Here is a 25,042-nt window from a genome sequence, read left to right as displayed (position 1 = left end):
CTGCCTTCGCCTTTCCTGTGCTATGCCCTCACCCATGGCTACAAATGGTCCTCTGAGATGACTTCAAGACCTCCAAGAGTCTCATGTGTACACCTCTTCTGGAGAAAAGCAGTTGGAGAAAAGACTTTAGGGACTGATCATAGTCATTACCTGTCTTACCTCCTAAACCGAGACCCAAGCTAGGGGCACTGGCTTCTCCCCAAGGGCTGGCACTGGGTCAGAACGACCAGCCAGGTAACTGCAGCCCGGGGAGTTATATATACAACCTTTGAGTTTAAGCCTTCAGAGTAGCATAAACCACCAAACCTAAGAGTGAGGGCAGAGAGCAGCATTCTATGAGGTAACAAAGGCCTCAGAGGGGCAGGAAAGCATGAGCATTGTTAGCTTTGTTCCTGAAGCCAAATCCAGCTTGCCTCAGCCAGCCACTCGGAGCCTCCAGGGTCCTCTCCTAACCTGCCAACAGAGGACCAGCCTTCCCTTCTCAGAGGCTCACTGGAAAATTAAATGGGTGAAAACATGGAAGTGGACCAGGGTAAACTGCTTCTAGCCTCCCCCACCCCATCCTACCCTACTGCAACCAAGGTGCCAAAAATGAGGGAGACCTGGGTTCAGTCTGACACCTACTTGTGAATATGTGTTTTTTGAGAAAGCCTATCTTATCCATGAAACAAAGACAATAACTGTGGGGAGAGATTTGAGTTCAACCCTTAGCACCGTGCCCTTACACAAGGTATTGTGTAAGCTGCAGAGTCCGGCTGCTGCAACTTCACACACACCCCAGGACTGGTGCAGAGCCAGTGGGGAGAGGCTGGGGCCTGGTGCTGAAACTGTGGTGGCCTCCCAGGATGTGCAGGTCTGAAGAAGTTCCTGGTAACATGCCAGCCCGTATCTGTCCCCTGAGGTAACCCGGGTGGGAACCTGTTCTTTGACAAAGTAAATGCTTTGACTTGTATTTCTAGAGCGAGACTTTACCTTCAGGACATTTCAACGCCATCTCCTTAAACAGTCTTGCAAAGTTGGGTGTGGCAACTGCAGCCTTGCCTGTCATGCGGCCAAAGGAAGAGGGTCCCAGGCCAGCCTCAGACACAAAGTAAGGCCTTTCTCAAGAACCAAACCACTTTGGAAAAAAGGTTGGCAATCCTCTTGAAGTTAAAAATATGCCAGTAAACTGGGTTTGTGGCTCAACGGTATGGCACTTTTCTACCAAAACAAACAAAAGAATAAAAACAGGGGCTTCGCCAGGCAGTGGTGGTGCACGCCTGTAATCCCAGCACTTGGGAGACAGAGGCAGGTGGATCTCTGTGAGTTCAAGGCCAGCCTGGTCCACAAAGTGAGTTCCAGGACAGCCTCCAAAGCTACAGAGAAACCCTATCTCGAAAAACAAACAAACAAACAAACAAACAAACAAAAAAACAGGGACTGCAGCTTGGTCACGGGGGGGGGGGGGCAGAGGTTAAGAGTGTTTGCTGCTCCTGCAAGACCAGGTTTGGGTTCCCAGCCCCCACAGGTCAGCTCACAACCACCTGTTACTTCCGTTTCAGGGTATCTAATGCCCTCTTCTGACCTCCATTCACTAAGCAAATGATGTACATACATGTAGTCACTCACATATATGTACTCACATGTGATAAAAATAAATACTCCATTCACTAAGTAAATGATGTACATACATGTAATCACTCATATGTACGTGCTCACACATGAGATAAAAATAAATAAATCTTTTTAAAAAAGAATAATAAAATAGGAGCTGGAGGGATGGCTCAGTGGTTAGGAGCACTGGCTGCTCTTCCAGAAGACCCGGGTTCAATTCTCAGTACTGGTATCGGTGGATTACAACCATCTGCAACTCCAGTTCCAGGGAACCCAACACCCTCTTCTAGCATCCGTGGGCACTAGGCATGTGTGAGGTGCACTTACGTATCTCTAGGCAAAACATTCATACACAGAAAAAAATACATCAATCTTTTAAAAACTGAATTAGGGCTAAATTAGGGCTCAGTGACTAAGAGGTCTTACTGCTCTCCCAGAGGTCTGGGCTCCCACATGGTGGCTCATAACCACCCGTGGCAACTCCAGTTCCAGAGGCTCTAATGCATCCTTTTGACCAACAAAGGTACCAGACATGCATATGGTACGCATGCTGGCAAAAACACTCGGACACGTAAGATAAGTAAATCTTTTAAGACAAAATTAGCACAAGAGAAAAGAAAAAAATCCAACTATTCAACTTGTGAGAGTCAGTTCTCTCCTCCCACCATGTGGGTGGGCTGTGGCAGGCTTGGCAGCAAGATCTTCCTTTTCCCCCCCTGAGCCATCTCGATGGCCCAATGGTTTCTTAAAAGTTATCGTTACAAAGCATTTATTTGTTTTGTGTGCACGTTCCATCACGCAGGACCCGGATATGAAATCAGGTTTTCAGGCTTGGGGGCAAGCAGCTTGGTCACAGAAACATTTCTTCCGTCATGGCTTTGGTTTTTTGAGACAACGTCTTGCTATGTCATCCTGACTGGCCTAAGGCTCTATACTTAGATCAGGCTAGCCTAGAACCCAGAATGAGCTTCCTGCCTCAGTCCACCAGGTGATGGGCTTGCAAACAGGAACCGCCACACTTAGCTTTTGCCTTTTGAGTTAGGGTCTTCTGCAGCCCCGCAGACTTCAAACTCACTATATATACGGAGGTGACCTTGGCCTCCTTTTCCTCCTTCACACCCAGAGGACTGAAATGATAGGCTGACACCACAGGATCTGGTTTATGCTGTGTGAGGGATCAGACCTCGGGCCTCAAGCACACTCAGCAAGCCCTCCAGCCACCGAGCCACATCTTCATGCCCAAACCACATGACCTGATCAAGAATTGAATCCAGATCATGCCATTGAAAGTGTCAAGTCCCAGCCTCTAGCACCAGCAACACCTGGGTTTTGGAAGGTTCTTTGTGGCCCATCACTGTCCTCGTTTCTGAATACCAGAAACATTAGATAAGTTGGTCCCAGCTGAGATTCAGCAGCTCCAAGGGTGGCTCAGCTGTCCAGGAATGTGGGAGTCCTTGTTTTCTATTCTGAACTGGGGAATGTACAACCACTCCTAGATTCTTGAGATTCAGCAGACAGGAGCAACTCCAAATGGGCACCATGGGGGAAGGAATTCATTGCTGACCAAGAGAAGAGATGCATGTTATCCCTCACGATCCCCTTATGAGCCACCCACCTACTGTGCAGGGTGGGATTTCCAATTCCTTGATTGAGGCAGGGAAAGTCATTAGTGGGCCAGAACTGCTTGGGAGCCAGGATGACGGCAGCCCAGACACTCCAGGGAATCTATGAGACAGTGGAGAGAAAAACCTGAAGAGAAAGCAAAGCTCCATCCAGTCTGCCTGGCCCAGCTTCCTCTTTCATGAGGTCACAGTCAAAGCCATACTGGGGCGGCATAGTGCCAGGGATGTAGTGAGGTTGTTTTTTCCCTAACTTGGTTCTGAGTCACATGGCATCTACTCTTCCCAGAAAACCACCGCAGGGCTCACCCTTGGCAGCAGATCAAGCCTGTCCTAACACGCGATCCCCAGTGGCATCTGGCCAGCCCTCTACTGAGCACTACCTCTGGCCCTGAGGCCTCTCTGGGAGGGGACATTCCCTCCTTCCAACCTTTAAAGAAAAGAGCCTGTGGCAGCTGCTATGAAAGGAGAGGGGGAAGCACGTCTGACTTTCGGGGATCTGTGAGAGATGCTGCTGAATCATGGGGCTTCGGAAGTAGAAGTCGACTTGAGGGCCTTTAATCTAAGGCCTTCCACTGTATAGCTCGGTCATCAGTAAATACAGGGTACCAGAAAAGGCAAGACAATAAGAGACAACTTTATCCATTGCACCTTTCCCACTATGATTGTTTTGATCTTTTGTCAAAAAGGTGGGGGCAGGGGGGGGGCAGGCTGAGTTGTAGCTCGGTTGGTAGAGTACTTGCTTAGCCTACAGGAGACCCGAGGTTCGATCATACTCTCCAATGCTGACATCTAAAGTAATGAAGAGAGCTGCAGACTGACTCCCATAAGGTCAAGTTTGTACTGACCAAAAGAACCCCGTGTTTCTAGCTCTTTCCAGTCAGCCTCAGTTGATCAAGACGCCCAGTTCTAAGGCTGCAGTGTGGTGCATTGGGTAACGTGCTTGCCTAGTGTGTGCAAAGGCCCTGGGTTGAATCCCAGGCTGCGGGGAGGGGCGGGCATTTAAAATTTCAGTTAAGCAAAGTGACAGACACCATGCCAGCTCTCAGGAGGCACAGGCAGAGAGGTGGAGTGTGAAAGGCATCACTTTTTGGCCTCTTGACTAAGATCAAGAAGAACTGGAAGCCAACCTGAGCTACAAAGCAAGATCTTGCATCAGAAAGGTGTATAGGGAGGAACCTTGTAACTCAGTTGATATTGTGCTTGCCTAGCATACAGGAGGCCCTGTGTTCAAAGTCCAGTACCACGTAAACTGGGCATGGTGGTGCATGCTTGCCTGTAATCCCAGCATTCAGAAGACAGAGGCTGGAGGGACAATCAGTTCAAAGTCAACCTCAGGCACATAGAGAGCTCAAGGCCGGTTTGGGCTACATGAGCCCCTGTCTTTGTGTGTGTGTGGTGGTGGGCATTCCTGCCACAGTGTGTGAGTGGAAATCAGAGGACAGCCTGTGGGAGTTGGCCCTCCCCTTTCACCATGTGGATCCTAGGAATAGAAAACTTGGAAACAGCAGCCAACCAGATGGACAAATCAGCTTTCATAGAATTATAATCTGGTGCCGGGTGGTGGTGCATGCCTTTAATTCCAGTACTCGGGAGGCTGAGGCAGGCAGATCTCTGTGAGTTCGAGGCCAGCTTGGTCTACAGAGTGAGTTCTTGGACAGCCAGGGCTACACAGAGAAACCCTGTCTTGAAAAACCAAGCAAGCAAGCAAACCAACAAACAAAAAGAATTATAATCTGGCAAGAAGGAAAGAAACTGAGACTAAAACAGAGTTGCTAATACCTGAGTCCTGAAAGCGAGTACAGGAAGCCTGTGCTGGTGGAAGAACAGGGGTGTGGCCTGCTTCCCCAGCTTCCTGATCTCTGTAGACTCGGGGTCACCTTTGATGCAGCTAGGCAGAGCTGGGCTGGGCCAGACTGAGCTGCATTACAGGGCAGGTGGCCCTATTACTTCTGCAACTTGCCTGGCTGCTCCAGGCACATTTGCTTTGCTTTTTACGTCATAGGAAATTGCCAGGACCTGATCGAAGCTAAACAATCAACTTCAGGGGTCATTTATTAACTGCCTAAGACACACATCGTGCTCTACTCCCTCCAACAAATGTATGCCTCTGGCCAGAATTGTTCCAGCTGAACTGATGTATGCGTAGCCCAGCTGGGAGCAAGGGGGAGTGTGCAAAATCACTTGGCTGAACAAGAAGTAGGAATGCAGAAGTCTGTCCTTTCTCTGTGATAAACAAAGAACCACAAAAGCTGCCTGAGATAGACAGCAAAGGGCATGGAAAAGGAACTGCAGATTGCATCTCCTGTAATCTCAACACGAGGAGGCTGCTTTCCTACTGAAGTTAGCTCACTCCAGAGAAACGCCTGCCCCCAGACTCACAATAATGGCTGCTACCAAGCAGCATGGACTGCAGGCCAGGCACCTGCCATGTGCATGTATTGGTTTATTTTATTGTTTTTCTTTGGAGGGGTGGTATAGGGTCACTATCCTCCTCCTCTGTCCTTTTATTTTTTGTTTTTTGAGTCAGGGTCTCTCTCTCTCTATGTAGTCCTGGCTATCCAGGAACTTGCTATGTCAACAGGCTGTTTCCAACTCACAGAGACCACTAGGCATTAAAGGCATGTGCCAGCACACTCCATTTATTTTTTTCTAGGATTTATTTTATTTTATTTTTTATTTTTTAATTTTTTTTGGTTTTTCGAGACAGGGTTCTCTGTGTAGCTTTGCGCCTCTCCTAGAATTCACTTGGTAGCCCAGGCTGGCCTCGAACTCACATGTCTGTATGTGTAGGGATGGGGGTATATATGCACATGAGTGCAGGTACCCTTGAAGGTCAGAAGAGGCCACTGGGTGCCTGGAGCTGGAGTTATAGGCTGTCGTGAGCTGCAGGATGTAGGTGCTAGAGTCCTCTGGAAGAGCAGCAAGTGCACTGAACCACTGAACCAACCTCTTGATTATTTTTAAATTAGTGTACATTCGTTGTATAAAATGAAGGGTTTTGGGTTTGTTATGACATTGTATATATTGTATGCTTTGCTCCGATTCACCCTCCTCCTCCGCATTACCTTCCCTCTGGCTCTCATTCTCTCAGTGAGTCCGTTTCTCCTTTCATGCTTTTTTTTTACGATCTAGATTGCAAGTGTGAGAGAAAGCATGCGATGAGTCTTCTGACGTGATGATACTTGTGCATCTAATCTCTGCAGAACTTAAAGATCAGTCCGCCCACTTGCCAGTTGAGGAAATAGGTTTTCAAAGAGTAACTGGCTTAGCATTGTGTGGCTAATAAATAACAGAATTAGACATTAAACTGGATTCCCTCAGTGCCACCAGCTTATAATATGTTCCCTTTGCCTCCCTTGGTTCCCAACTCAAACTTGTCTCAGTGAGCAACGTATTTACATGCCGCGCAACGAGCAGCCTTTGGTTGTCATTCTCAGCCCCCAAACCTCTGGCTGCATCTCTCCATCCTGCTTCTCCTTCTCAGCAGCACACACTTTCAAACGTTCTGTCTGCAGCCACCATTTCCCAAGCCCTTGGTTATGGTCAGCAAAATTCTGGCAATCCAGGTGGGACAGCAGTCCTGGCGGAGTTCTACGCCAAAGGCTTGGTGGAGGAGAAGGCAGGGCAGGGGCTTCCTCGTCTGTGGGAGGAGGGGAGGCGGACGAGGGTAGGAGGGGAGGGGCAGACAAGCCTGAGCCACAGCTGAGTGTTCTCCCAACATTTGCTTTGAAGAGGAAGTGTAGGCAAGGTTCTGAAGGGATACGGGTGGACAAACACTGGGATGGAGATGAGCTCCGCGGGAGAGATAGATGTAAAGCTGTGTGTGAGAGGCTGAAGCCAGGGCTCCACGGCTGAGAGCGCTAGTTACCTTTCAAAGGAGCCTCCTGAGATCCACAGCACCCATATGGCAGCTCACAACCGTCTGTAATTCTTATCCCGGGGGATCCGACACTGTCTTCTGCCTCCCAGAGCACTGCACATGATGTGCAGACTTACATACAGGCAAAACACCCATACACATAAGGGGTTTTGTTTTAAATCTAAAACTTTGTATTAAGCCCCAATTAGGCACCAGGCCACCTACCGAGGGTATCATAGAGCCCCACAGAGGCGAAGAGCAGGTGGGACCTGAATGCTCCTGAAGATTAGGTTAGACCCAGCCTTGGAGTGTAGTTCAGAGCACACGGTAAGCCTTCAAGAGGTTCTGGGTTCAATCTCCAGCTATATGATAAACAAATATAAAAAATGATGATTTGCTGGGCGGTGGTGACGCACGCCTTTAATCCCAGCACTCAGGAGGCAGAGGCAGGCGGATCTCTGAGTTAGAGGCCAGCCTGGACTACAGAGTGAGTTCCAGGAAAGGCACAAAGCTACACAGAGAAACCCTGTCTTGAAAAACAAAACAAAACAAACAAACAAACAAAAAAAGATGATTTACCAAGTGCTGTGAAGTAAACAAACAAGAAGCTGAGAAGGAGGTGATGGTGGGAGTCAAGATTCCCGGTCAAAGGAAGGAAATGGAGGAACGCACTGGTCTGGGAGAAGAAGGGAAGGAGAGTGGGGGATTCCAGCAGCTTAAAGGGCCTGTTTCTCTAGGATGAGAACACTGGGCACTGATCCAGCGGATGCTCTCAGCCTCTGGTACTTCCTGGCTTTAACTCATCACCCAGCCCCTACTCCCACACCCCCCTCATTGGTTTAATGATTCACTCTCCATCTTTCCCTAGCTTCCTGGGTGGCAGAGCCCAGAGTCTCCAGAGTCGGTGGAAAACGGGATGAGACTGGGTGAGAAAGAATGGCAACAAGCTGGTTTCTTTGGGTCATCTCTTTGTCCCATTCTGGTATGGCCCCAAGAAAGGTCCCTGTAGGGGAGGACAGTAGGCTAACTAGGCCCAGCTGGAGCCAGGATTCCAAATGCAGAAGTCAATGTTGAAACCTGAACCTGAGGTCTCTTTTATTTTCCCTCCTTGACTGAAGCCCAGAGGAAATTTTCCATCACAAACAAGTTGTGCATTCCTAACCTTGCCCTCCCCCTCCATCTCCCCCCAGACAGTTTCCTTCCACCATGGCCTCCGTGTACGAGTGTCCTTGGGAGGAGAGTGTGAGCAGGTGTGTAGTAGTCTCAGCTCAGGTGCAAACATGGGAATGCTGGCAGATAGGCAATGCAGATATGAAAAAGCGGATTTGTGTTTGTGCCTACAGGAAGGGGTGTATGTAATGTGGAAGTCGTCTCCTGTGTTTAGATGGGGATCATAAGCCCAGGAAACACTCATGTACACAGCGGTGAAACATCTATTTCTAGCACAAGTGTGAGGCTTATTTGCTTTCGTAAGTATCCTTGGTTGGAAAAAAAAAAAAAAAAGTGTTCATCTGTGTACCCTGTTTGGTGTCTAAAAGCTGTTCTAAGGCTGACAAGCTGGCTCAGTAGGAAAAGGTGATTGCTACCAAGCCGGATGACCTGAGTTTAATCCCATGAGCCCACATGACAGAAGGGAAGAACTGGCTCCCAAAAGTTGTCCTCTGACCTCCACCTCCTCCCAAATACATGTAATAATCATTTTTAAAATGTTGAGCCAGGTAATGGTGGTATATGACTCTCAGCACTTGGGAAACAGAGGCCGACGGATCTCTGTGAGTTCAAGGCCAGCCTGGTCTATAGAGCAAGTTCCAAGACAGCCAGGGCTACACAGAGAAATCCTGTCATGAAAAATCTAATAATAATAATAAATAAATAAATAAGTAAATAAAAATAAAACTTCCAGGGCTGGAGAGATGGCTCAGTGGTTAGGAGCACCGATTGTTGTTCTTCCAGAGGACCCAGGTTTAATTCCCAGCACCCACATGGCAGTTCACAAATGTCTGTAACTCCAGTTCCAGGGGACCTGATACCTTCATTCCAATGCACATAAAATAAAATTAATTGTTTGCCCAGTTGCTTTATAAAACAATAAAAATAAAACTTCCAGGTTTCATATAGCTCAGTGGTAGAGTACTGGCCTCAAATACTAGAGACCCTATTTTCAGTTCCCAGTTTTTGTTTTTTTCTTTAAAAAAAAAAAATTTTTTTTCAGGTTTTACTTTAAAAACAAACAAAAAAATTGTTGTTGTTTTTTTTTTGGGGGGGGGGTTGAGACAGGGGTTTCTCTGTAGTTTTGGTGCCTGTCCTGGATCTCGCTATGTAGCCCAGGCTGGCCTCGAACTCACAGAGATCTGCCTGGCTCTGCCTCTAGAGTGCTGGGATTAAAGGCATGCACCACCACTGCCCGGCTTTAAAAAATTTTTTAAATTAAATTTATTCATTTTATTTTATGTGTGAGTGTTTTGCCTTCGTGCATGTCTGTGCACCCATGTGCATGTCTGGTTTCAGAGGAGATCAGAAGATACTACTAGAGCCCCTGGAACTAGAGTTATGGATGGTCAAAGCCAGGTAGGTCTTCAGCAAGAGCAGAAACTCTCTTAGCCTCTGAGCCACCTCTTCAGGTCCCCGGCTTTTCCTAAGACACTGTTTCTCTGGGAAGTTTAAAGGAACGTATTCATATTCCAGAAGCTTGCAGGCCCTAGTCAGTCTGAGAATATTATGTGTGCATTTATAGTTCTGTATTTTCACCTTCACTTAGTAAGATTATTGAGGGGCTAGAGAGAGGGCTCTGCAGGTAGGAACACTTGCTGGTCTTGCAGAAGACCGTAGTTTGGTTCCTAGCACCCATTACAGGCAGTTTGTAACCATCCGTAACTCCAGTTCTAGGGGTTCTTGCACCCTCTTCTGGCTCCTTTGGCTTTGCATGTGTGGGGTGCTCATACATACATTCAGGCACATGCATTTCTTAAAGGACTATGGAGCAAGTACTGCCTGCAAGGCGTTGTGCTGGGTTCTATGAAGGACAATCCGTGTACACCACAGCTTCTGACCGAATGACAGGAGTCACATATACTTCCCAGGCTCAAAACGAGATACAGTTCTGAGCCAGCTGAGCGAGGTACACCTCAGACCCCTGGAGCCAGTTCTGTTTTAAGGCCCCTAAGTGTCCTTCCTCCGGTGATCTCCAAGTTAGTACCCAGGTCTGGTGATCTCATGCTAGGAATGTCTCTTCTGGTCTTAGTTTAGGTTACCTTCTACCTCAGCCCCTCTAGTGGCTCATGGCCCCTCATATTCTCACCTTTGAGGGCATAGTCCTCACTCATCCCAGTCAGTTCCCAGTTTAAACCGCTCTTATCCTGGGCTGTGCTCCATGATCTGGGGTCTGCCTGGTGAGGGCTCCTCTCTGCCTAGCTGCCATTAATACTTACCAGGAAACTTACTGAGAGATGGCTTTCCTTGTGATCCCTCCAAGGGAGTCCTGTACTTTTCCAGCTTGGAAAAGGCTCTGCTGATTCCTTCCTCTCTTTTCAGTCACCCTTCACATCTGAATGTGTCATATCCCACCTAATGGGTCATCTCAAAGTCACTCTTGACTGAAGCCTCCCGACCGATGAGTCAGGTGTGAACACTAGCTCCTCAGGGTGCCCTTTGATAGTCTTCTTTGGACCCCCAGAAGAGTCCTTTCTAGTCGGGGTCCCCTTGTAAACCCAGGGGATAAAACCTTCCAGACCAAAGTGACAGCTCCATCTGGCTGCAAAACTAACCTCAGAACTTTCAACAGTACATGTATATTTGTATACAATTTGGTTATTTATTTGGATGTGTGCATGTGTGGGCATACGTAGACCACATGTGGAAGTCAGAGGGTGACAGACTTTCTAAGACTCAGTTCTCCTCTACCATGTGGATCCCAGGGATCAAATTCGGGTCATCAGATTTAGCAACAAACACCTTTATCCCCTGAGCCATATCACCTGGCTTTTGTTTTTGTTTTGTTTTGTTTTAAGACATATTTCATTTTTATTACTTGAGTGTTTTGTCTGTATATATGTATGTGCACCACATGCATGTCTGGTGCCTACAGAGACCAGAAAAGGGCATCAGATGCCCTGGGACTGATTGTGAGCTGCCATTTCAGTTTTGGGAACTGATCACAGGTCCTCTGCAAAAGCAGCAAGTCACCTTAACAACTGAGCCATCTGTCCAACCCCTTCTTTGATTTTTTTGCTTGTTTGTTCTGAAACTGGAACTTGCTATGTTCCCTAGACTGGCCCCAAACTCCTGGGTTCAAGATATCCTCCTGCCTCAGCTTGGCCAGCAGCAGGGAAGAGGACAGCAGTGCTGGGTGGCTTCCACAATGCTTTTACTCGGGTTGTTACAGGTGCTCAAAAATGTTGACTCTGTGTCCAGGAAGAAAGGTCTCCAAAGCAGCCGAGAAATTCTGTGGGTTCTGAATGGCGCTGCATGCAACACTTGGTCCAATGTCTCATAATTTTAGAAAAGTTCTTCATTTTGCGTCTTATTATGTGACCCATCCAAGAGGGGCTGGCTATTGCTTGTCCCTGCTGTATCCCTCTTTGCATAGCTTCGCTGGGGTGTCCCTAGGCACCTTTGTTGTGTGCGTATATGAAATGCACGTGATGTCTGTATGCGTTTTCACGGGTGCTGAGTCTGGGTTTTATTGTGTTCTTTTCTTAGTCTTCTTAGAAGTTTTGTGCAACGACTTCCCCCCTGGCATGTGTGTTTCCTACGCATACTTTCAAGTATGTGAATGTGTTTTCTGTGGTCCCTTGATCTTGCTGGGCGTCTCTAAGGATGGTGGCTGAACCATCTGTATCTGGGAGCCCCCTCTAGCCACCTCATTCCCGGACATGTGCTTACCCACAGCGATTACACCCACCCGCATTCACTGCTCCCAGACAAAACGTGCGGTGGGTCACCTAGGGAGTAGGCAGCCCAGACTCCGCCTACATTTTGCTTCCTCCTCGGAATTTCCAGCCCTTTGCCGCCAACTGCTCCCCAGCTGCGAAGGGCGGAGTTGCGTGGGCCCGGCCCCTTCTGGACTGTATAACTAGCGCCGTCTCGCTGGGATCTGCATGCTCTCTTTCCCACTCTCTGCACAGCGCTGAAACTATGTGCCACTCGCGCAACCATCTCCACACTATGACTGGCCTGCAGGCCCCGGCTCCCGCTCCCTCCACCAGCTCGGAACTCCGGCGAGGCTCCGGTCCCGAGATTTTCACCTTCGACCCTCTCCCGGAGCCGGTGGTAGCGTCTGCCGCGCGTCTGAACACTTCCCGCGGGCACCGAAAACGCAGCCGAAGGGTGCTCTACCCTCGAGTGGTGAGTATCTCCGGAGTGGGCAACGGGAGGTCGGGTCGCTCCGGTACCTACAGGGAACAACTAGACGCAGGGACCTTGATCTGACTTTTCCCTCTTCTGTCTCTTCCCAGGTCCGGCGCCAGCTGCCAACCGAGGAACCCAACATGGCCAAGAGGGTGCTCTTTCTCCTGCTCACCATCATCTTCTGCCAGATCTTGATGGCTGAAGAAGGTGTGTCGCAGACCCTGGCTCCGGAGGACGCTACCAGCGCCGCTCCCCCTGAACCCATCTCTGCGCCCATTACTGCGGCCCCGGTCCTCGAGCCCTTGAACCTGACCTCGGAGTCCTCCGACTACGCTCTGGACCTCAAAGCTTTTCTTCAGCAACACCCGGCGGCCTTCTAAATGCGACGGGTCACACTCAGTCCGAAAAAAAACAAGAGGCACCGGCGTATCTGGTGCGCCAGAGCGTATCCCAAACTGGGACTTATAAGGCAATGCGAACTCAGAACAACACTACGGCCACGATGCTGGTGCGAGCCCGAGGCACCGTGGGTCCTGGCCAGGCCCACTGGAGAAGGACAGAAGCCTTCTCAGTGTCCTAATTAATATTTATGTATTTATGTATATCCTCCTGGGTGAAGGAGGGGTGTATGTAATATTTATTCTAACTTATGCAGGGGTGCGAGATATGCCCCCTTGCTGTAACACAGGTGTCTGGATTATTTATTAACGATTTATAGGGTCGGTGAGACAGAGTGGTGGGGGGGAGGACTTGCAGCCTGGGGATAAGACTTGGTGGCAGGTCGTAAGTTTAGGGGTAACAGTCCGTCTTCCAGCACCTCAACTCCGTAGTCTGTTGTAAGGCTTGCGGCAGACCCTTGGGAAGCCGGTCTGTGGTCTTTGTCTTCCTGCTTGCTGCTCAGGGGCGGCTGCGGGAGTCTTGGGTCCATGGATTGTCAGAGGGCGGCTGGTGCGGGCCGCCTAGTATGTTCTATGAACACGAATAAACTTGATTGCCGGTTATTAGTATCATCAGCTCTCAAGGCGTATCTTTTCAAGCAGTCAGAAAAAAAAAAAAAAGCGTGGCGGGAGGATATGACTAGGTCCCCGGTGTGCACCTCTTCTTGGGTCCCGAACTCTTTTCTTGGAGTTACAGACCCATATCCGGTCACCGGATGCTGTCACACGTTGCTGGGTCTGCGGGTTTCCCGGGAGTGTGGCAATCTGCTTACTCACCGCCGACGGCGGGGACCCAAGGACCTGACCGGGAGGGCGTGGCCTCGCGGGGGCGGGGCTTCCGGGGCAGGGCGGGGCTTGAGGGCCTGCAGCCCTCTGGGCTGCGGAGAGCTGGAGAGCCGCGGACCCGAGCGGGGCCTGCCGGGAAAGGGGCGGGCCTAGGGGCGGGACGGGGGCGGGGTCGCGTCTGCTGCAGCAACAGGGTGCGGCCGGGTGGGGGGCGCAAGCGCAGCTTCCAGTAAGCCGGGTGTCCGGGGTGTCCGAGCTGCCGCTGCCTCACCCCAGCCTCACCCCAGGGCTCTGCGCGTCTCCGCGCTCCCCAAGACCCCAGCAGGTGAGTGGGGAGGGGAGGCGGAGCCACGGGCGGCCGAGGAGCCCGAAAGATGCGGAACCGTCTGCAGACCCCTGGGCACCGGAGAGCTTTGTGGGGTGGAGGGCTGGGGGCGCGGGAGAGGAAGACCGTGAGAATCAGCGGGCGCGCAGGAAGGAGTCGCTAGGGATATTAGCGCTGTCACAGGGGGGGCGCTCGAGGGACTGGGCGGTGGCAGGGGCAGACCGTGCTCCTGACGGGAGTGGGAGCAGGTGCTGCCACTAGGCCCCTTCCCCTCTGCAAAGGCTTCCTCTCCATCCCCCTCCAGCTGCAGCCTCAGCCATGTTCTTCACTTGTGGCCCAAATGAGGCCATGGTGGTCTCCGGTGAGTCTCGTCCCGGCCAGTGACCCCCACTCCACCCCTCAAGCCCCTTTAAGCCTGACCTCTGCCCCCTCATCTCCTCACCAGCTCACCAGCCCCAACCTTGTGCCCACGGTGGCCAAAAACCACCTGTGATTCCCCAGCCTCTATTTTCCAAGGCCCAGAATGCCCTCCGTCAACTCCCAGATTCTCTGTGTGAGTGTGTTCCACCCTTCACCGTATAGTATTTTTCGCTCTGCCGTGGCCACATTATGCCCTCACCTTACAGGGTTCTGCAGGAGCCCCCCAGTCATGGTGGCTGGAGGCCGAGTCTTTGTCCTGCCCTGCATCCAGCAGATCCAGAGGTAGGTAGCCACAGAACCCTGGGAGGAAACCCATTTTCCTCTCTGCTCTTTCCCTTACTGTCTGCTCCTTTCCCCCCAGGATCTCTCTCAACACACTGACCCTCAATGTCAAGAGTGAAAAGGTTTATACCCGCCATGGGGTCCCCATCTCAGTCACGGGCATTGCCCAGGTGAGGCTTTCAGAGCCTTCCTCCCAAAGCCCGCTCCCACCTGTTCCTGGCCAGTGAGCACCTCTGATGGCCTTCGACTCTGCCTTTCTGCTGGTTTCACCTTCTCTAGCTGCCCCCAAGGCACCTATCTCCTCTTCCTCCTCTCTCTACTACGGCTCCAGGTGAAAATCCAGGGCCAGAACAAAGAGATGTTGGCAGCCGCCTGCCAGATGTTCCTGGGGAAGACAGAGGCGGAGATTGCCCACATTGCCCTGGAGACGCTGGAGGGCCACCAGAGGGCTATCATGGCCCACATGACTGTGGAGGTGGGACTGGGGGACAAGAAAAGATCTGGGTAGGATGCCAGGATGAGTGGCACCTCAGGACCAGCTTGTCTGTGACAGATGCTGAGTCTAACTTCCCTCTTCTCACTATTCTCTCTAGGAGATCTATAAGGACAGACAGAAATTCTCAGAGCAAGTTTTCAAAGTGGCCTCCTCAGACCTGGTCAACATGGGTATCAGCGTGGTTAGCTACACCTTGAAGGACATTCATGATGACCAGGTAAAAATATGCAGTTGAGCCGGGCAGTGGTGGCGGCGCATGCCTGTAATCCCAGCACTCGGGAGGCAGAGGCAGGTGGATCTCTGTGAGTTCGAGGCCAGCCTGGTCTACAAAGCGAGTTCCAGGACAGCCTCCAAAGCTACAGAGAAACCCTGTCTCGAAAAACAAAAAACAAACAAACAAAAATATGCAGTTGAGGCAGCCTTGGTGGCCGGAGCCTGTAATCCCAGCACTGGAGGTAGGGTGGGGGGACTAAAGCAGAATGGATCCATAGGTCATCTAGGTTACATAGGGAGTTCTATTCCAGCTTGGACTACATAGTGAGTTCCAGACCAGCTGGGCTACCAAGTGAGATCCTGTCTCAAAAACAAACAGCCTGCGATGGTGGTGCAGGCCTTTAGTCCTGCACTTACATGGGAGACAGAGGCAGGTGGACCTCAGTGTGTTGGAGGCCAGCCCAGTCTACAAGGCAAGTTCCAAGACAGCGAGGGATACAAAACAGAGAGAGCCTATCTGGGGAAACAAAGAACAAGTTTAGTGTAGAGCACTGACCTAGCCTCATGTGCTGGGGGCTCTGGTTCAACCCCTGCACCACAAAACAAACAAACAGCCTGATCCCATCTCTCAACGCCCCTGAGACTGTGTTCACTCTCCCACAGGACTACTTACACTCTTTGGGAAAGGCTCGAACAGCACAAGTCCAGAAAGACGCTCGGATTGGGGAAGCAGAGGCCAAAAGAGATGCCGGGATACGGGTGAGGAGATGGGGTTGCTTGGTCACCACTGGCTTGCTAGACTCCCAGTGGACAAGGGTACAAGGCGGGTTGGAGGGTCCAGCTGAGTGTGTTTGGCCAAGCCGGCTCCTCAGGGGGTGACAATAGAGATATCTGGTGGAGAATAGGTCCTTACCCTCTGGCCTTCCTCACTAATCTGACCTAGGAGGCTAAGGCCAAGCAGGAGAAGGTGTCTGCGCAGTGCCTTAGTGAAATAGAGATGGCCAAGGCACAGAGAGACTATGAGCTGAAGAAGGCTACCTATGACATCGAGGTCAACACCCGCCGAGCACAGGCTGACCTGGCCTATCAGCTGCAGGTAAGTGCAGCCACACTGAGCGTGTCTAGGCTGCTCTGTGACCCTTCTCTTTTCTCTCTTCCATCTGTATTAGAGACTTGGATCAAGACCCATCTCCCCCATATGATAAAAGACACAAAAGTCTCAAGTAGAGACTGGAGAGCTAGCTCAGTTGATAATGCGCTGAGTGGCACACACGTGTGACCCCCATACTGGGGAGGCAGAGACAGGTGGTGCTTAGGGGAGTCGCTGGTCAGCCGGGCTAGCGTCATCATTGAAGCTCAGGCCAATGAGGGACTCTGTCTCAGAATATATAAGGTAGATGGTGTCTGAAGAGGATACTGTAACTTGTCCTCTGGCCTCCACAAACACACCTACACATGTATGTGTGTCTGCACATACGTATGGACCGGAGCATTCAGCTGAAAACCGCTCAGAAAAGAAAGAGCGAGCCAGGGTGTGGTGGCACGCACTATTTAAATCCTGGCACTTGGGAGGCAGAGGCAGGTGGATCTCTGTGAGTTTGAGGCCAGCCTGGTCTACAGAATGATTTGTGAGTTCCAGAACAGCCAGAGCTGTTACGCAGAGAAACCCTGTCTCAAACAAACAAACAAACAACAAGAAGAGAGAGAGGAGAGAGAGAAAGGCCATGAATTCAGTTGATCAAGAGGGTCAGTCATGTTTGGGCTAGGCTGTGCCTATTACTATGAATCCACATGAGTCTGTTAAATGGGCAACAATTCATTAAGATATAAATTGAGGAAATACACTCAAGAATACAGAATGGAGTAGACAGCTGAATTCGTCCTCTGATCTGACCGTGAGTGAATCTACCTCATAGGCAGGAGCAGGGAGAAGGGACATGTGACCCTTCTCCCTTCCCTATAAGAGGTCACATACAGTGGCAGGGAGCACCATCTCCTAAGAGCCCTATAGCCCAAGGCCATGGGCAGAGCAAATTCCACTACCTGTGCCTGTCTGTAAGGGCACCTGACTGCAGGTAGGAACCAGAGTGCCGAGCACCCAGTGCTCCACTCACCAAGCTGTGTTCTGGGTGTGAGTCTACACCTGTTCAGAAGAGAGAAGCTTTTTCTTGCTTGCACAGGGTACCCCAAGACTTTGGTGATCAAAGGAAAGGGTGAGGAAGGAAACAGATGTGGGCCCTGAGTGACGGGAAGTGATCCATGGGTAGCCCTTTATTACAGGAAGGTGTAGCTGGTCCCTGTCATTCATGATTGCACATTTGCAAATCTGCCTGCTCACTGGGATTAGTGGGTGAGCCCTAGGCCAGTGCTGACAGCTTTTGTGTGAAACATGGGCAGGCACAGAGTGCTGAAAAGTTCTGGTCGTCTGATGTAGTCTCCAGATGAGATCAAACAAGGAAATGCTGCCTAGTTTCAGCTCTTAGGCTGCAAACAATTTCACCACATATCAGCAATACCATTTCTATGTTTTTGTGCTTTTTGTTATTGATTTTTGCTGTTTAAAATGACTCTTGGGGCTGAGGGTATAACACACACACAGACTCACACGTTCACAATAAAATGGCACTCAAATAGTACTAAAGTGCTATGTGGAGTCCCTTAGCACAAAACGCTGTGATATGCCTTATGGAGAACCTGTGTGTTGTTAGGTTACCTTTGTTCAGACAGGAATTAAAATACAGTTGGCTTCTGTTCCACTGGAATGCATTAGCTCTGTGTGTTTTATATAAGGTATCTTTATTTTTTGTTTGTTGTTTTTCTTTTGTTTCATTCTTTGAGACAGGGTCTCACTATGTACCCCTGTCTGTCTAGTCTGAATCTGACTATATAGACCACTGGCTGGCCTCAAAGTCACTGGCCTCTATCCTGAGGGCTAGGATTAAAGTGTGCACCACCATGTCCTGCTTGTTTGTTTGAGAACGGGTCTCACACTGTAGCCCAGTTTGGCCTCAGGCTTGTAGTAATCCTCCTGTGTCAGCCTCTTTCTTTCTTTCTCTTTCTTTTTTTTTTTGGGGGGGGGGGTTCGAGACAGGGTTTCTCTGTGTAGCTTTGCGCCTTTCCTGGAACTCACTCTGTAGCCCAGGCTGGCCTCAAACTCAGAGATCCGCCTGGCTCTGCCATCCGATTGCTGGAATTGAAGGTGTGTACCACCACTTCTTTCTTTCTTTTTTAAGATTTATTTATTTATTTTATATAGCTGAGTGCTGTATCTGCATCTACCAATTTATGCCAGAAGAGGGTATCAGATCCCACTATAGATGGTTGTGAGCCACCATGTGGTTGCTTGGAGTTGAGCTCAGGACCTCTGGATGAACAGCCATCTCTCCAGCCCATTTCAGCCTGTTTACTGCTGGGATTACAGGCATGCACCACCAGGCCTAGTTTAGAATGTATCTTTTGGTTTTTCAAGACAGGGTTTCTTTGTGTAGTCCTGGCTGTCCTGGAACTCACTGTGTAGACCAGGCTGACCTTGAACTCAGAGATCCTCTTGCCTCTGCCTCCCGAGTGTTGGTATTAAAGACTTGCTCCACCCACCTGCCTAGAAGGTATCTTTTAAGCAAAATTGAATATTGATCGGCTGATAAAGTGTGTAGACTAGGCTGCTCCTTGAACTCAGAGATCTTCTTGCCTCGGTCTCCGAATGTTGGGTATAGCTGGCTTTCTTGGACCACCAGCCCTCAAATCATGACACAGAGACTTATTAATTATGAATGCTCGGCCTTAGCTTAGGCTTGTTTCTAGCTGGCTTTTTTATTTTTTTATTCGGAGCTGAGGATCGAACCCAGGGCCTTGTGCTTGCTAAGCAAATGCTCTACCACTGTGCCAAATCCCCAACCCCAGCTTTCTTATTTTTAATTTAACCAATTCCTATTACTCTGTGTGCTGCCATTAGGCTTGTTTACCTCATCTGCATACTGTCCATCCCACTTTCCTGCTTCCTCTGTGTCTGGCTGGGTGGGCCCCTGGCTGGCTAGCTGGCTAGCCAGCTCCCCTTTTCTCTCTGCCCGCCACCCCACCTATCCCTCCTCTGCCTAGCTATTTTCAGCTTTTTATTACACCAAACAGGTACCTTAGGCAGGCAAGGTGAAACAGCAACACATCTTTACATAGTTAAACAATTATTCTGCAACTTAAATATTCTATTCCACAACAGCTGGGGTTAAAGGTCTTTACTACAGTCCTGTGGTTGTTGAGTACACCTTTGATCCCAGCACTCGGGAGGCAGAGGCAGGAGGATCTCTGTGAGTTCGAGGCCAGCCTGGTCTACAGAGTGAGTTCCAGGAAAGGTGCACAGCTACACAGAGAAACCTTGTCTCAGACACACACACACACACACACACACACACACGCCAAAAAAAGATTTTTTAATTTTTATTGTAGGTGTTTATTTTACGTGATGAGTGTTTTTCGTACTTGCTTGTATGTGTACTGTGTTCTTGTGTTGGTGCTTGGTATCTGTGGAGGCCAGAAGAGGGCATCACAAACTGGAGTTTCCGATGCCAAGCAGGTGCTAGGTGATGAACACAAGTCTTTTGCAAGAATAGCCAATGCTTTTAACTGCTGACCTATCTCTCCACCTGCTGCACACACACCCCCCCCCCCTTTACTTTTAATTTAATTCCAATTTATGTGTGTTCAGGTCCGGAGACAACTTGCAAGAGCCAGCTGTCTCCAGTCATGTGGCTCCCCCAGGATCAAACTCTGTAGTCAGACTTGAAGACAAATGCCTTTATGCCTTAAGCCATTTTGCTAGTCCAAGATCACACCAAGTTTGAGGCCACCTTGGACTATGTACTTTTAAGGTAGTCTGGAATACAGAGTGACAACATCCTACCTTAAAAAGAAGTCTGGAGAGATGGCACAGTGGTTAAGAGTGCTGCTGCTCTTCCAAAGGTCCTGGATTCAATGCCCAGGACCAGAATGGTAGCATACAACCATCTGTAACTGAAGTCACATGAGATCCACCATCTTCTTCTGGTGTGCAGATAGACATACAGGAGAAATATCCATATACATTAAAAAAAAAAAAAAAAGTCGCCAAGTGGTGGCGGCGCACGCCTTTAATCCCAGCACTTGGGAGGCAGAGCCAGGCAGATCTCTGTGAGTTCGAGGCCAGCCTGGACTACTAAGTGAGTTCCAGGAAAGGCGCAAAGCTACACAGAGAAACCCTGTCTCGAAAAACCAAAAAAAAAAAACAAAAAAAAAACAACTTTAGAGATTGGTGGTGGCACATGCCTTTAATTCCAGCACTGGGATCTCTGATTTCAAGGCCAGTCTGGTCTACAGCTAGAGTTCCAGGATAGCCAGGGCTACATAGAGAAACTGTCTTGAAGAACCAAAATAATAATAATAACAACACCAACACCAACACTGGGAAAAAGAGAAATCCGAACATGCACACACAATCTGTGGAAGCTGGTTAGGAAGGGAACCAAGTGGTTTGAGGCAAGAGGTGGGAGGAAGCCACTCTTTCCATATCTACTTTTTCTTTTGAACTTATTTCGTATGCAAAAGATAAAAACAAGAAAAAATTCTGCTGGGAGGGTGGAAAAGGCAGTACTGACTATTGAGCTGTCCGGGCTGGAGTTGGTGGTGGTTAACCCTAAGAATAGCTGCAGAGGGAAGTGGAGAGATGTGAACAGGACTGTGGAGGTAGAAGGTGACCGCCAGAGGGGCTCAGTGAACGCTTTGCCTCACCCAAGGGAGGAGGTCACTGCCCATTCTGATGCTGAAGCCTTTACCTGCTCTGAGGAGTCATTCTGTACTTGAAAAGGATCCCACTACCCTGTAGGCTAAGTAGACCAGGAAGCAACTTCATGGGCCTCTTCCACACCCTAAAGCTGGCTTTTCTCTCTTGCTTGGGGGTGGGGTGTGCAGTCTGCTCCCCAGCCCTGACTAGAGTGCCCCTTGCTCTCTAGGTGGCGAAGACCAAGCAGCAGATCGAGGAGCAGCGGGTGCAGGTGCAGGTAGTGGAGCGCGCCCAGCAGGTGGCGGTGCAGGAGCAGGAGATCGCCCGGCGCGAAAAAGAGCTGGAGGCCCGCGTGCGCAAACCTGCGGAGGCTGAGCGCTACCGGCTGGAGCGCCTAGCGGAAGCAGAGAAGTAACTCCCGGTTCCCGCGTCCCTCCTGGCCCCTTGACACTCCTAGACAGGCAAGGCGCCTGGCAACAAACCCACTTCCCTTCTGTTCCCAGGGCCCAGCTGATCATGCAGGCCGAGGCCGAAGCTGAGTCTGTGAGGGTGAGTTGTGGCATTGCCCCTGCTTAGCTCAGGGAAGGGCTTGGGGCAGATTTTCTCATTCCTTTTTGACTTTGTCACCCTGGCCGACCTGGAACTCACTGTGTAGAAAAATAGGCTGGGATTAAAGGCATGCATGCACAACTGCACCCGACTGGGTGTTTTTTTGTTTTTGTTTTTGATGTTGGGGGCAGGATGGAATAATGTACTACCTTGCCAGTGTGGGGATCAGATCTCTTCTTCCACACATGTGAGCCCTGGGGGTTTAACTTAGGTTGTTGGCCTTGCCAGCAAGCACTTTACCCTCTGAGCTATCTCATTGACCTCAGAATTTCGTATTCTTAGTGAATGCCATCGGTCTCAACTGCCTTGTACCCTCTACAGATGCGTGGGGAAGCTGAGGCCTTTGCCATAGAGGCCCGCGCTCGTGCGGAGGCTGAGCAAATGGCTAAGAAGGCAGAAGCCTTCCAGATGTACCAGGAGGCCGCCCAGCTGGACATGCTGCTGGAGAAACTGCCCCAGGTCTGGGGGTGGGTGGCACTGTGGGAGAGGGGTGAGGTAAAGTAGGTGACTGGGGGACTATAAATTAGGGGTGCCAACTATAAGCCAGGGACCAAAATGAGGAATTATGATCAGTAGGAGGGTGAATTTGATGGGTGGCGTGATCAGAACTCTCTCTACCCACCAGGTGGCAGAAGAGATCAGTGGTCCCCTGACCTCAGCCAATAAGATCACACTGGTGTCTAGCGGAAGTGGAACCATGGGGGCAGCCAAAGTGACTGGGGAAGTACTGGACATTCTAAGCCGCCTGCCAGAGAGTGTGGAGAGACTCACGGGCATTAGCATCTCCCAGGTGATGGTGAATGCCGTGTGTGTGTGTGTGTGTGTGTGTGTGTGTGTGTGTGTGTGTGTACCTGTCACGTGATACAGTGCTTGATGGGCATCCAGGAGCCCAGGAAGTCATTGGTGCCCAAGTCACTCTGCTGAGGACCCAAATTCGATTCCCAGAACCCATGTCAGGTCCTTGCTTAGCAAGTTCTAGGCCAATGAGAGACCTGAAAACAGAATGGTGCTTGAGGAACAACAGCCAAAGATATCTTTTGCCTTTCACACACAAGTACACATACAAATGAACTACCTCCAACATGTTAAATAGCATACCTTCCAACGGCTGGGAAGCAGAGCTTCACCCAGGCTAGTCAGTCTTTATAACTGTGTGCCTGAGCACCACAGGAGAGAGCAGGATCAGCTGCCACCTGATAATTCATTTCATGGCGTAGCTTTGCTTTCCTTGAATTTATCCCCCTGTGGGTTATGGCAAAGGTCAGAATGATGTAAATCACAGCCCCCTTGCTGGGGTGTCGGGGGGGGGGGGGGAGACTGTTCACAGAGTACTTAGGGCAGTGTTGTGTGTGCCACAGAGATGTATAGCTGGATGTAGTGGTATAAACCTTTAATCTCAGCATGCAGGGGGCAGAAGCAGGCTGAGCTGTGAGTTCGAGGCCATCTGGGGTCACATAGTGAGACCTTGTTTGGGGGGCGGTGTTGTTTCTGTGTAGCCCTGGCTGTTCTGGAACCCACTCTGTAGACCAGACTGACCTCGAACTCACAGGGATCCACCCACCTCTGCCTCCCAAGTGCTGGGATTAAAGCATGCACCACCACTGTCCGGCAAGACCCTGCCTTAAATAAAACAGCGCCATGCCTATAAAAGCAATCTTCATTGGCTGGGTGGTGGTGGCGCACACCTTTAATCCCAGCACTTGGGAGGCACCTGTCTTGAAAAGAAACCCTTGTCTTGAAAAACAAAAAGACAATCTTCATCAAGCTGGGTTTGTTGGACCCTCTCTGAAGCCGAGCTAGGTTTTGTGCTAAGGAGAATTATGCAAACAAAAGCTCCCTCTGGCCTGCCAGTGACAGATCTCCATGACTACACTGATGCCTGAACTCAGAGATCCACCTGCTGCCTCCTGTGTATGTGCCACCTCACCCAGCAAGGTTGTTGGCCTCTCAGTGCCCTCCTGAACCCATCTTTCCAAGTGGTTGCTGGAGAGCAGGTGCCCAGTTCCACATCACTTTTTTTCTCTAGGTGAATCACAACAAGCCTTTGCGGACGGCATGAGCCCTCAGCTCTCAGCAGTACCTGGACCGATGGCTCAAGTGGCCTCATTGCATGCGCCTCTCCTGGCCTCCCTGGGCATGCCTCCTGACAGAGGGATGCACCATATCTCCTTGCCAAATAGTCTGTGCCTTGCCTTGGAGGGGTTTGCTCCCTTCTCAGCCCATTGCCAGTGCCCTATACCAGATTTTGATGATCCCACTTAAGCCCAACTATTTAACTTCCTGATTAAACTAGACTGTGTGAACCTGTTATCTACACTTTCTTCACAAAGACCAGAAGATGGCCATTCTTGTTAAATAAACCAAGTACTGACTAGTTTGCAGCATGCTGGAAGCAGAGGAATCACAAGTTCCACGAACCCGATTCAATTTCTTCCCCTAGAAGTGGGCTGTGGGGACATTGGACTCCTGCAGTCAAGTTGGCATGGTTTAGAGGACATCAGATAACAGTCTGTGGTGTAGCTTTTGTGTGTACCCCTCAAATACACTGCTTTATACATTAAACCCAAATCCATTATGTCTAACTCAGCATGTGTGGCAGCTCCAGCCTGTAGTTTTAACAAGTGGAGATGAACACCAGCCACAGCAGCGGGACCAACAGACCTAGTCTCAAAAAGCCTGATAACTTAAGGCTTTTCTGACTAGAGGTAAATGATTCATTTAAGGCAGGTGGTGGCTGCAGCAGTGTATGCTTTTAATCCCAGCACCAGGGAGGCAGATCTCTGGTCTACAAAATGAGTTCCAGAACAGCCAAGATTACAGAAACCCTCGGGTGTGTGCGACCAAGTTAATAGCCCCACAGGTACCTGGGACAGACTGGAAGGTTAGATAAAAACAGGATGATTCTTGGGTGTTAATATGGCCCAAGCAGCTCTAACTCAAGCCTCCATCCACTGAATGCTAGCATTAGAGGTATGTCTAACCAGTTTTAACTCTCCCCACCCACCCCTGGAGAGCTAGGGATGTGAGTGGTCCCCAGCACCAAAAAAAAAAAAAAAACTGCTGGGTGTGCCACCTGTAATTCCAGCCATTGGAAAGGCAGAGGTAGAGAATCAATCACCTAGTTAGGAGCAGCCTGGGCAAATTAAGGAACACTTAATAAACTAGGGACACAGCTCAGTGGTAGATCATTTACCTAGTGCATAGGGTAACGTTCAATCCCCAACGCAAACAAGCCAATGTAAAGACATGACAAGGGCTGATATGATGGAATATTTTGCTTACCAGAATTTAAGACAAAAGGATCA

The 25,042-nt window shown here is 49.9% G+C and overlaps 2 protein-coding genes across 3 annotated transcripts; both read left to right on the top strand.

The window, feature by feature from the left end:
• The first annotated feature begins 12,158 nt into the window (after window positions 1-12,158).
• On the top strand, window positions 12,159-13,430 carry Ier3 (immediate early response 3). The gene is made up of 2 exons (XM_036176389.1): window positions 12,159-12,417; window positions 12,528-13,430. Exons 1-2 carry the CDS (start codon window positions 12,208-12,210, stop codon window positions 12,798-12,800), a joined length of 483 nt encoding a protein of 160 aa, XP_036032282.1. The 5' UTR covers window positions 12,159-12,207; the 3' UTR covers window positions 12,801-13,430.
• Window positions 13,431-13,813: 383 nt separating this feature from the next.
• On the top strand, window positions 13,814-24,305 carry Flot1 (flotillin 1). 2 transcript variants are annotated; one of them, XM_036176325.1, is made up of 13 exons: window positions 13,814-13,968; window positions 14,273-14,329; window positions 14,595-14,670; window positions 14,750-14,840; window positions 15,002-15,145; window positions 15,264-15,383; window positions 16,043-16,138; window positions 16,323-16,475; window positions 21,358-21,539; window positions 21,632-21,677; window positions 22,059-22,196; window positions 22,363-22,527; window positions 23,764-24,305. In XM_036176325.1, the coding sequence occupies exons 2-13, from the start codon at window positions 14,287-14,289 to the stop codon at window positions 23,794-23,796; spliced, it is 1,287 nt and encodes a 428-aa protein (XP_036032218.1). In that variant the 5' UTR covers window positions 13,814-13,968; window positions 14,273-14,286; the 3' UTR covers window positions 23,797-24,305. The 2 variants fall into 2 exon arrangements, with proteins under 2 accessions (XP_036032218.1, XP_036032219.1); XM_036176326.1 differs by having other exon boundaries at window positions 14,250-14,329.
• The last annotated feature ends 737 nt before the right edge of the window (window positions 24,306-25,042 follow it).

Source organism: Onychomys torridus, unplaced genomic scaffold (assembly GCF_903995425.1).
Source record: "Onychomys torridus unplaced genomic scaffold, mOncTor1.1, whole genome shotgun sequence".
NCBI lineage: Eukaryota > Metazoa > Chordata > Mammalia > Rodentia > Cricetidae > Onychomys > Onychomys torridus.
This window is presented reverse-complemented; position numbering and strand designations above follow the sequence as displayed.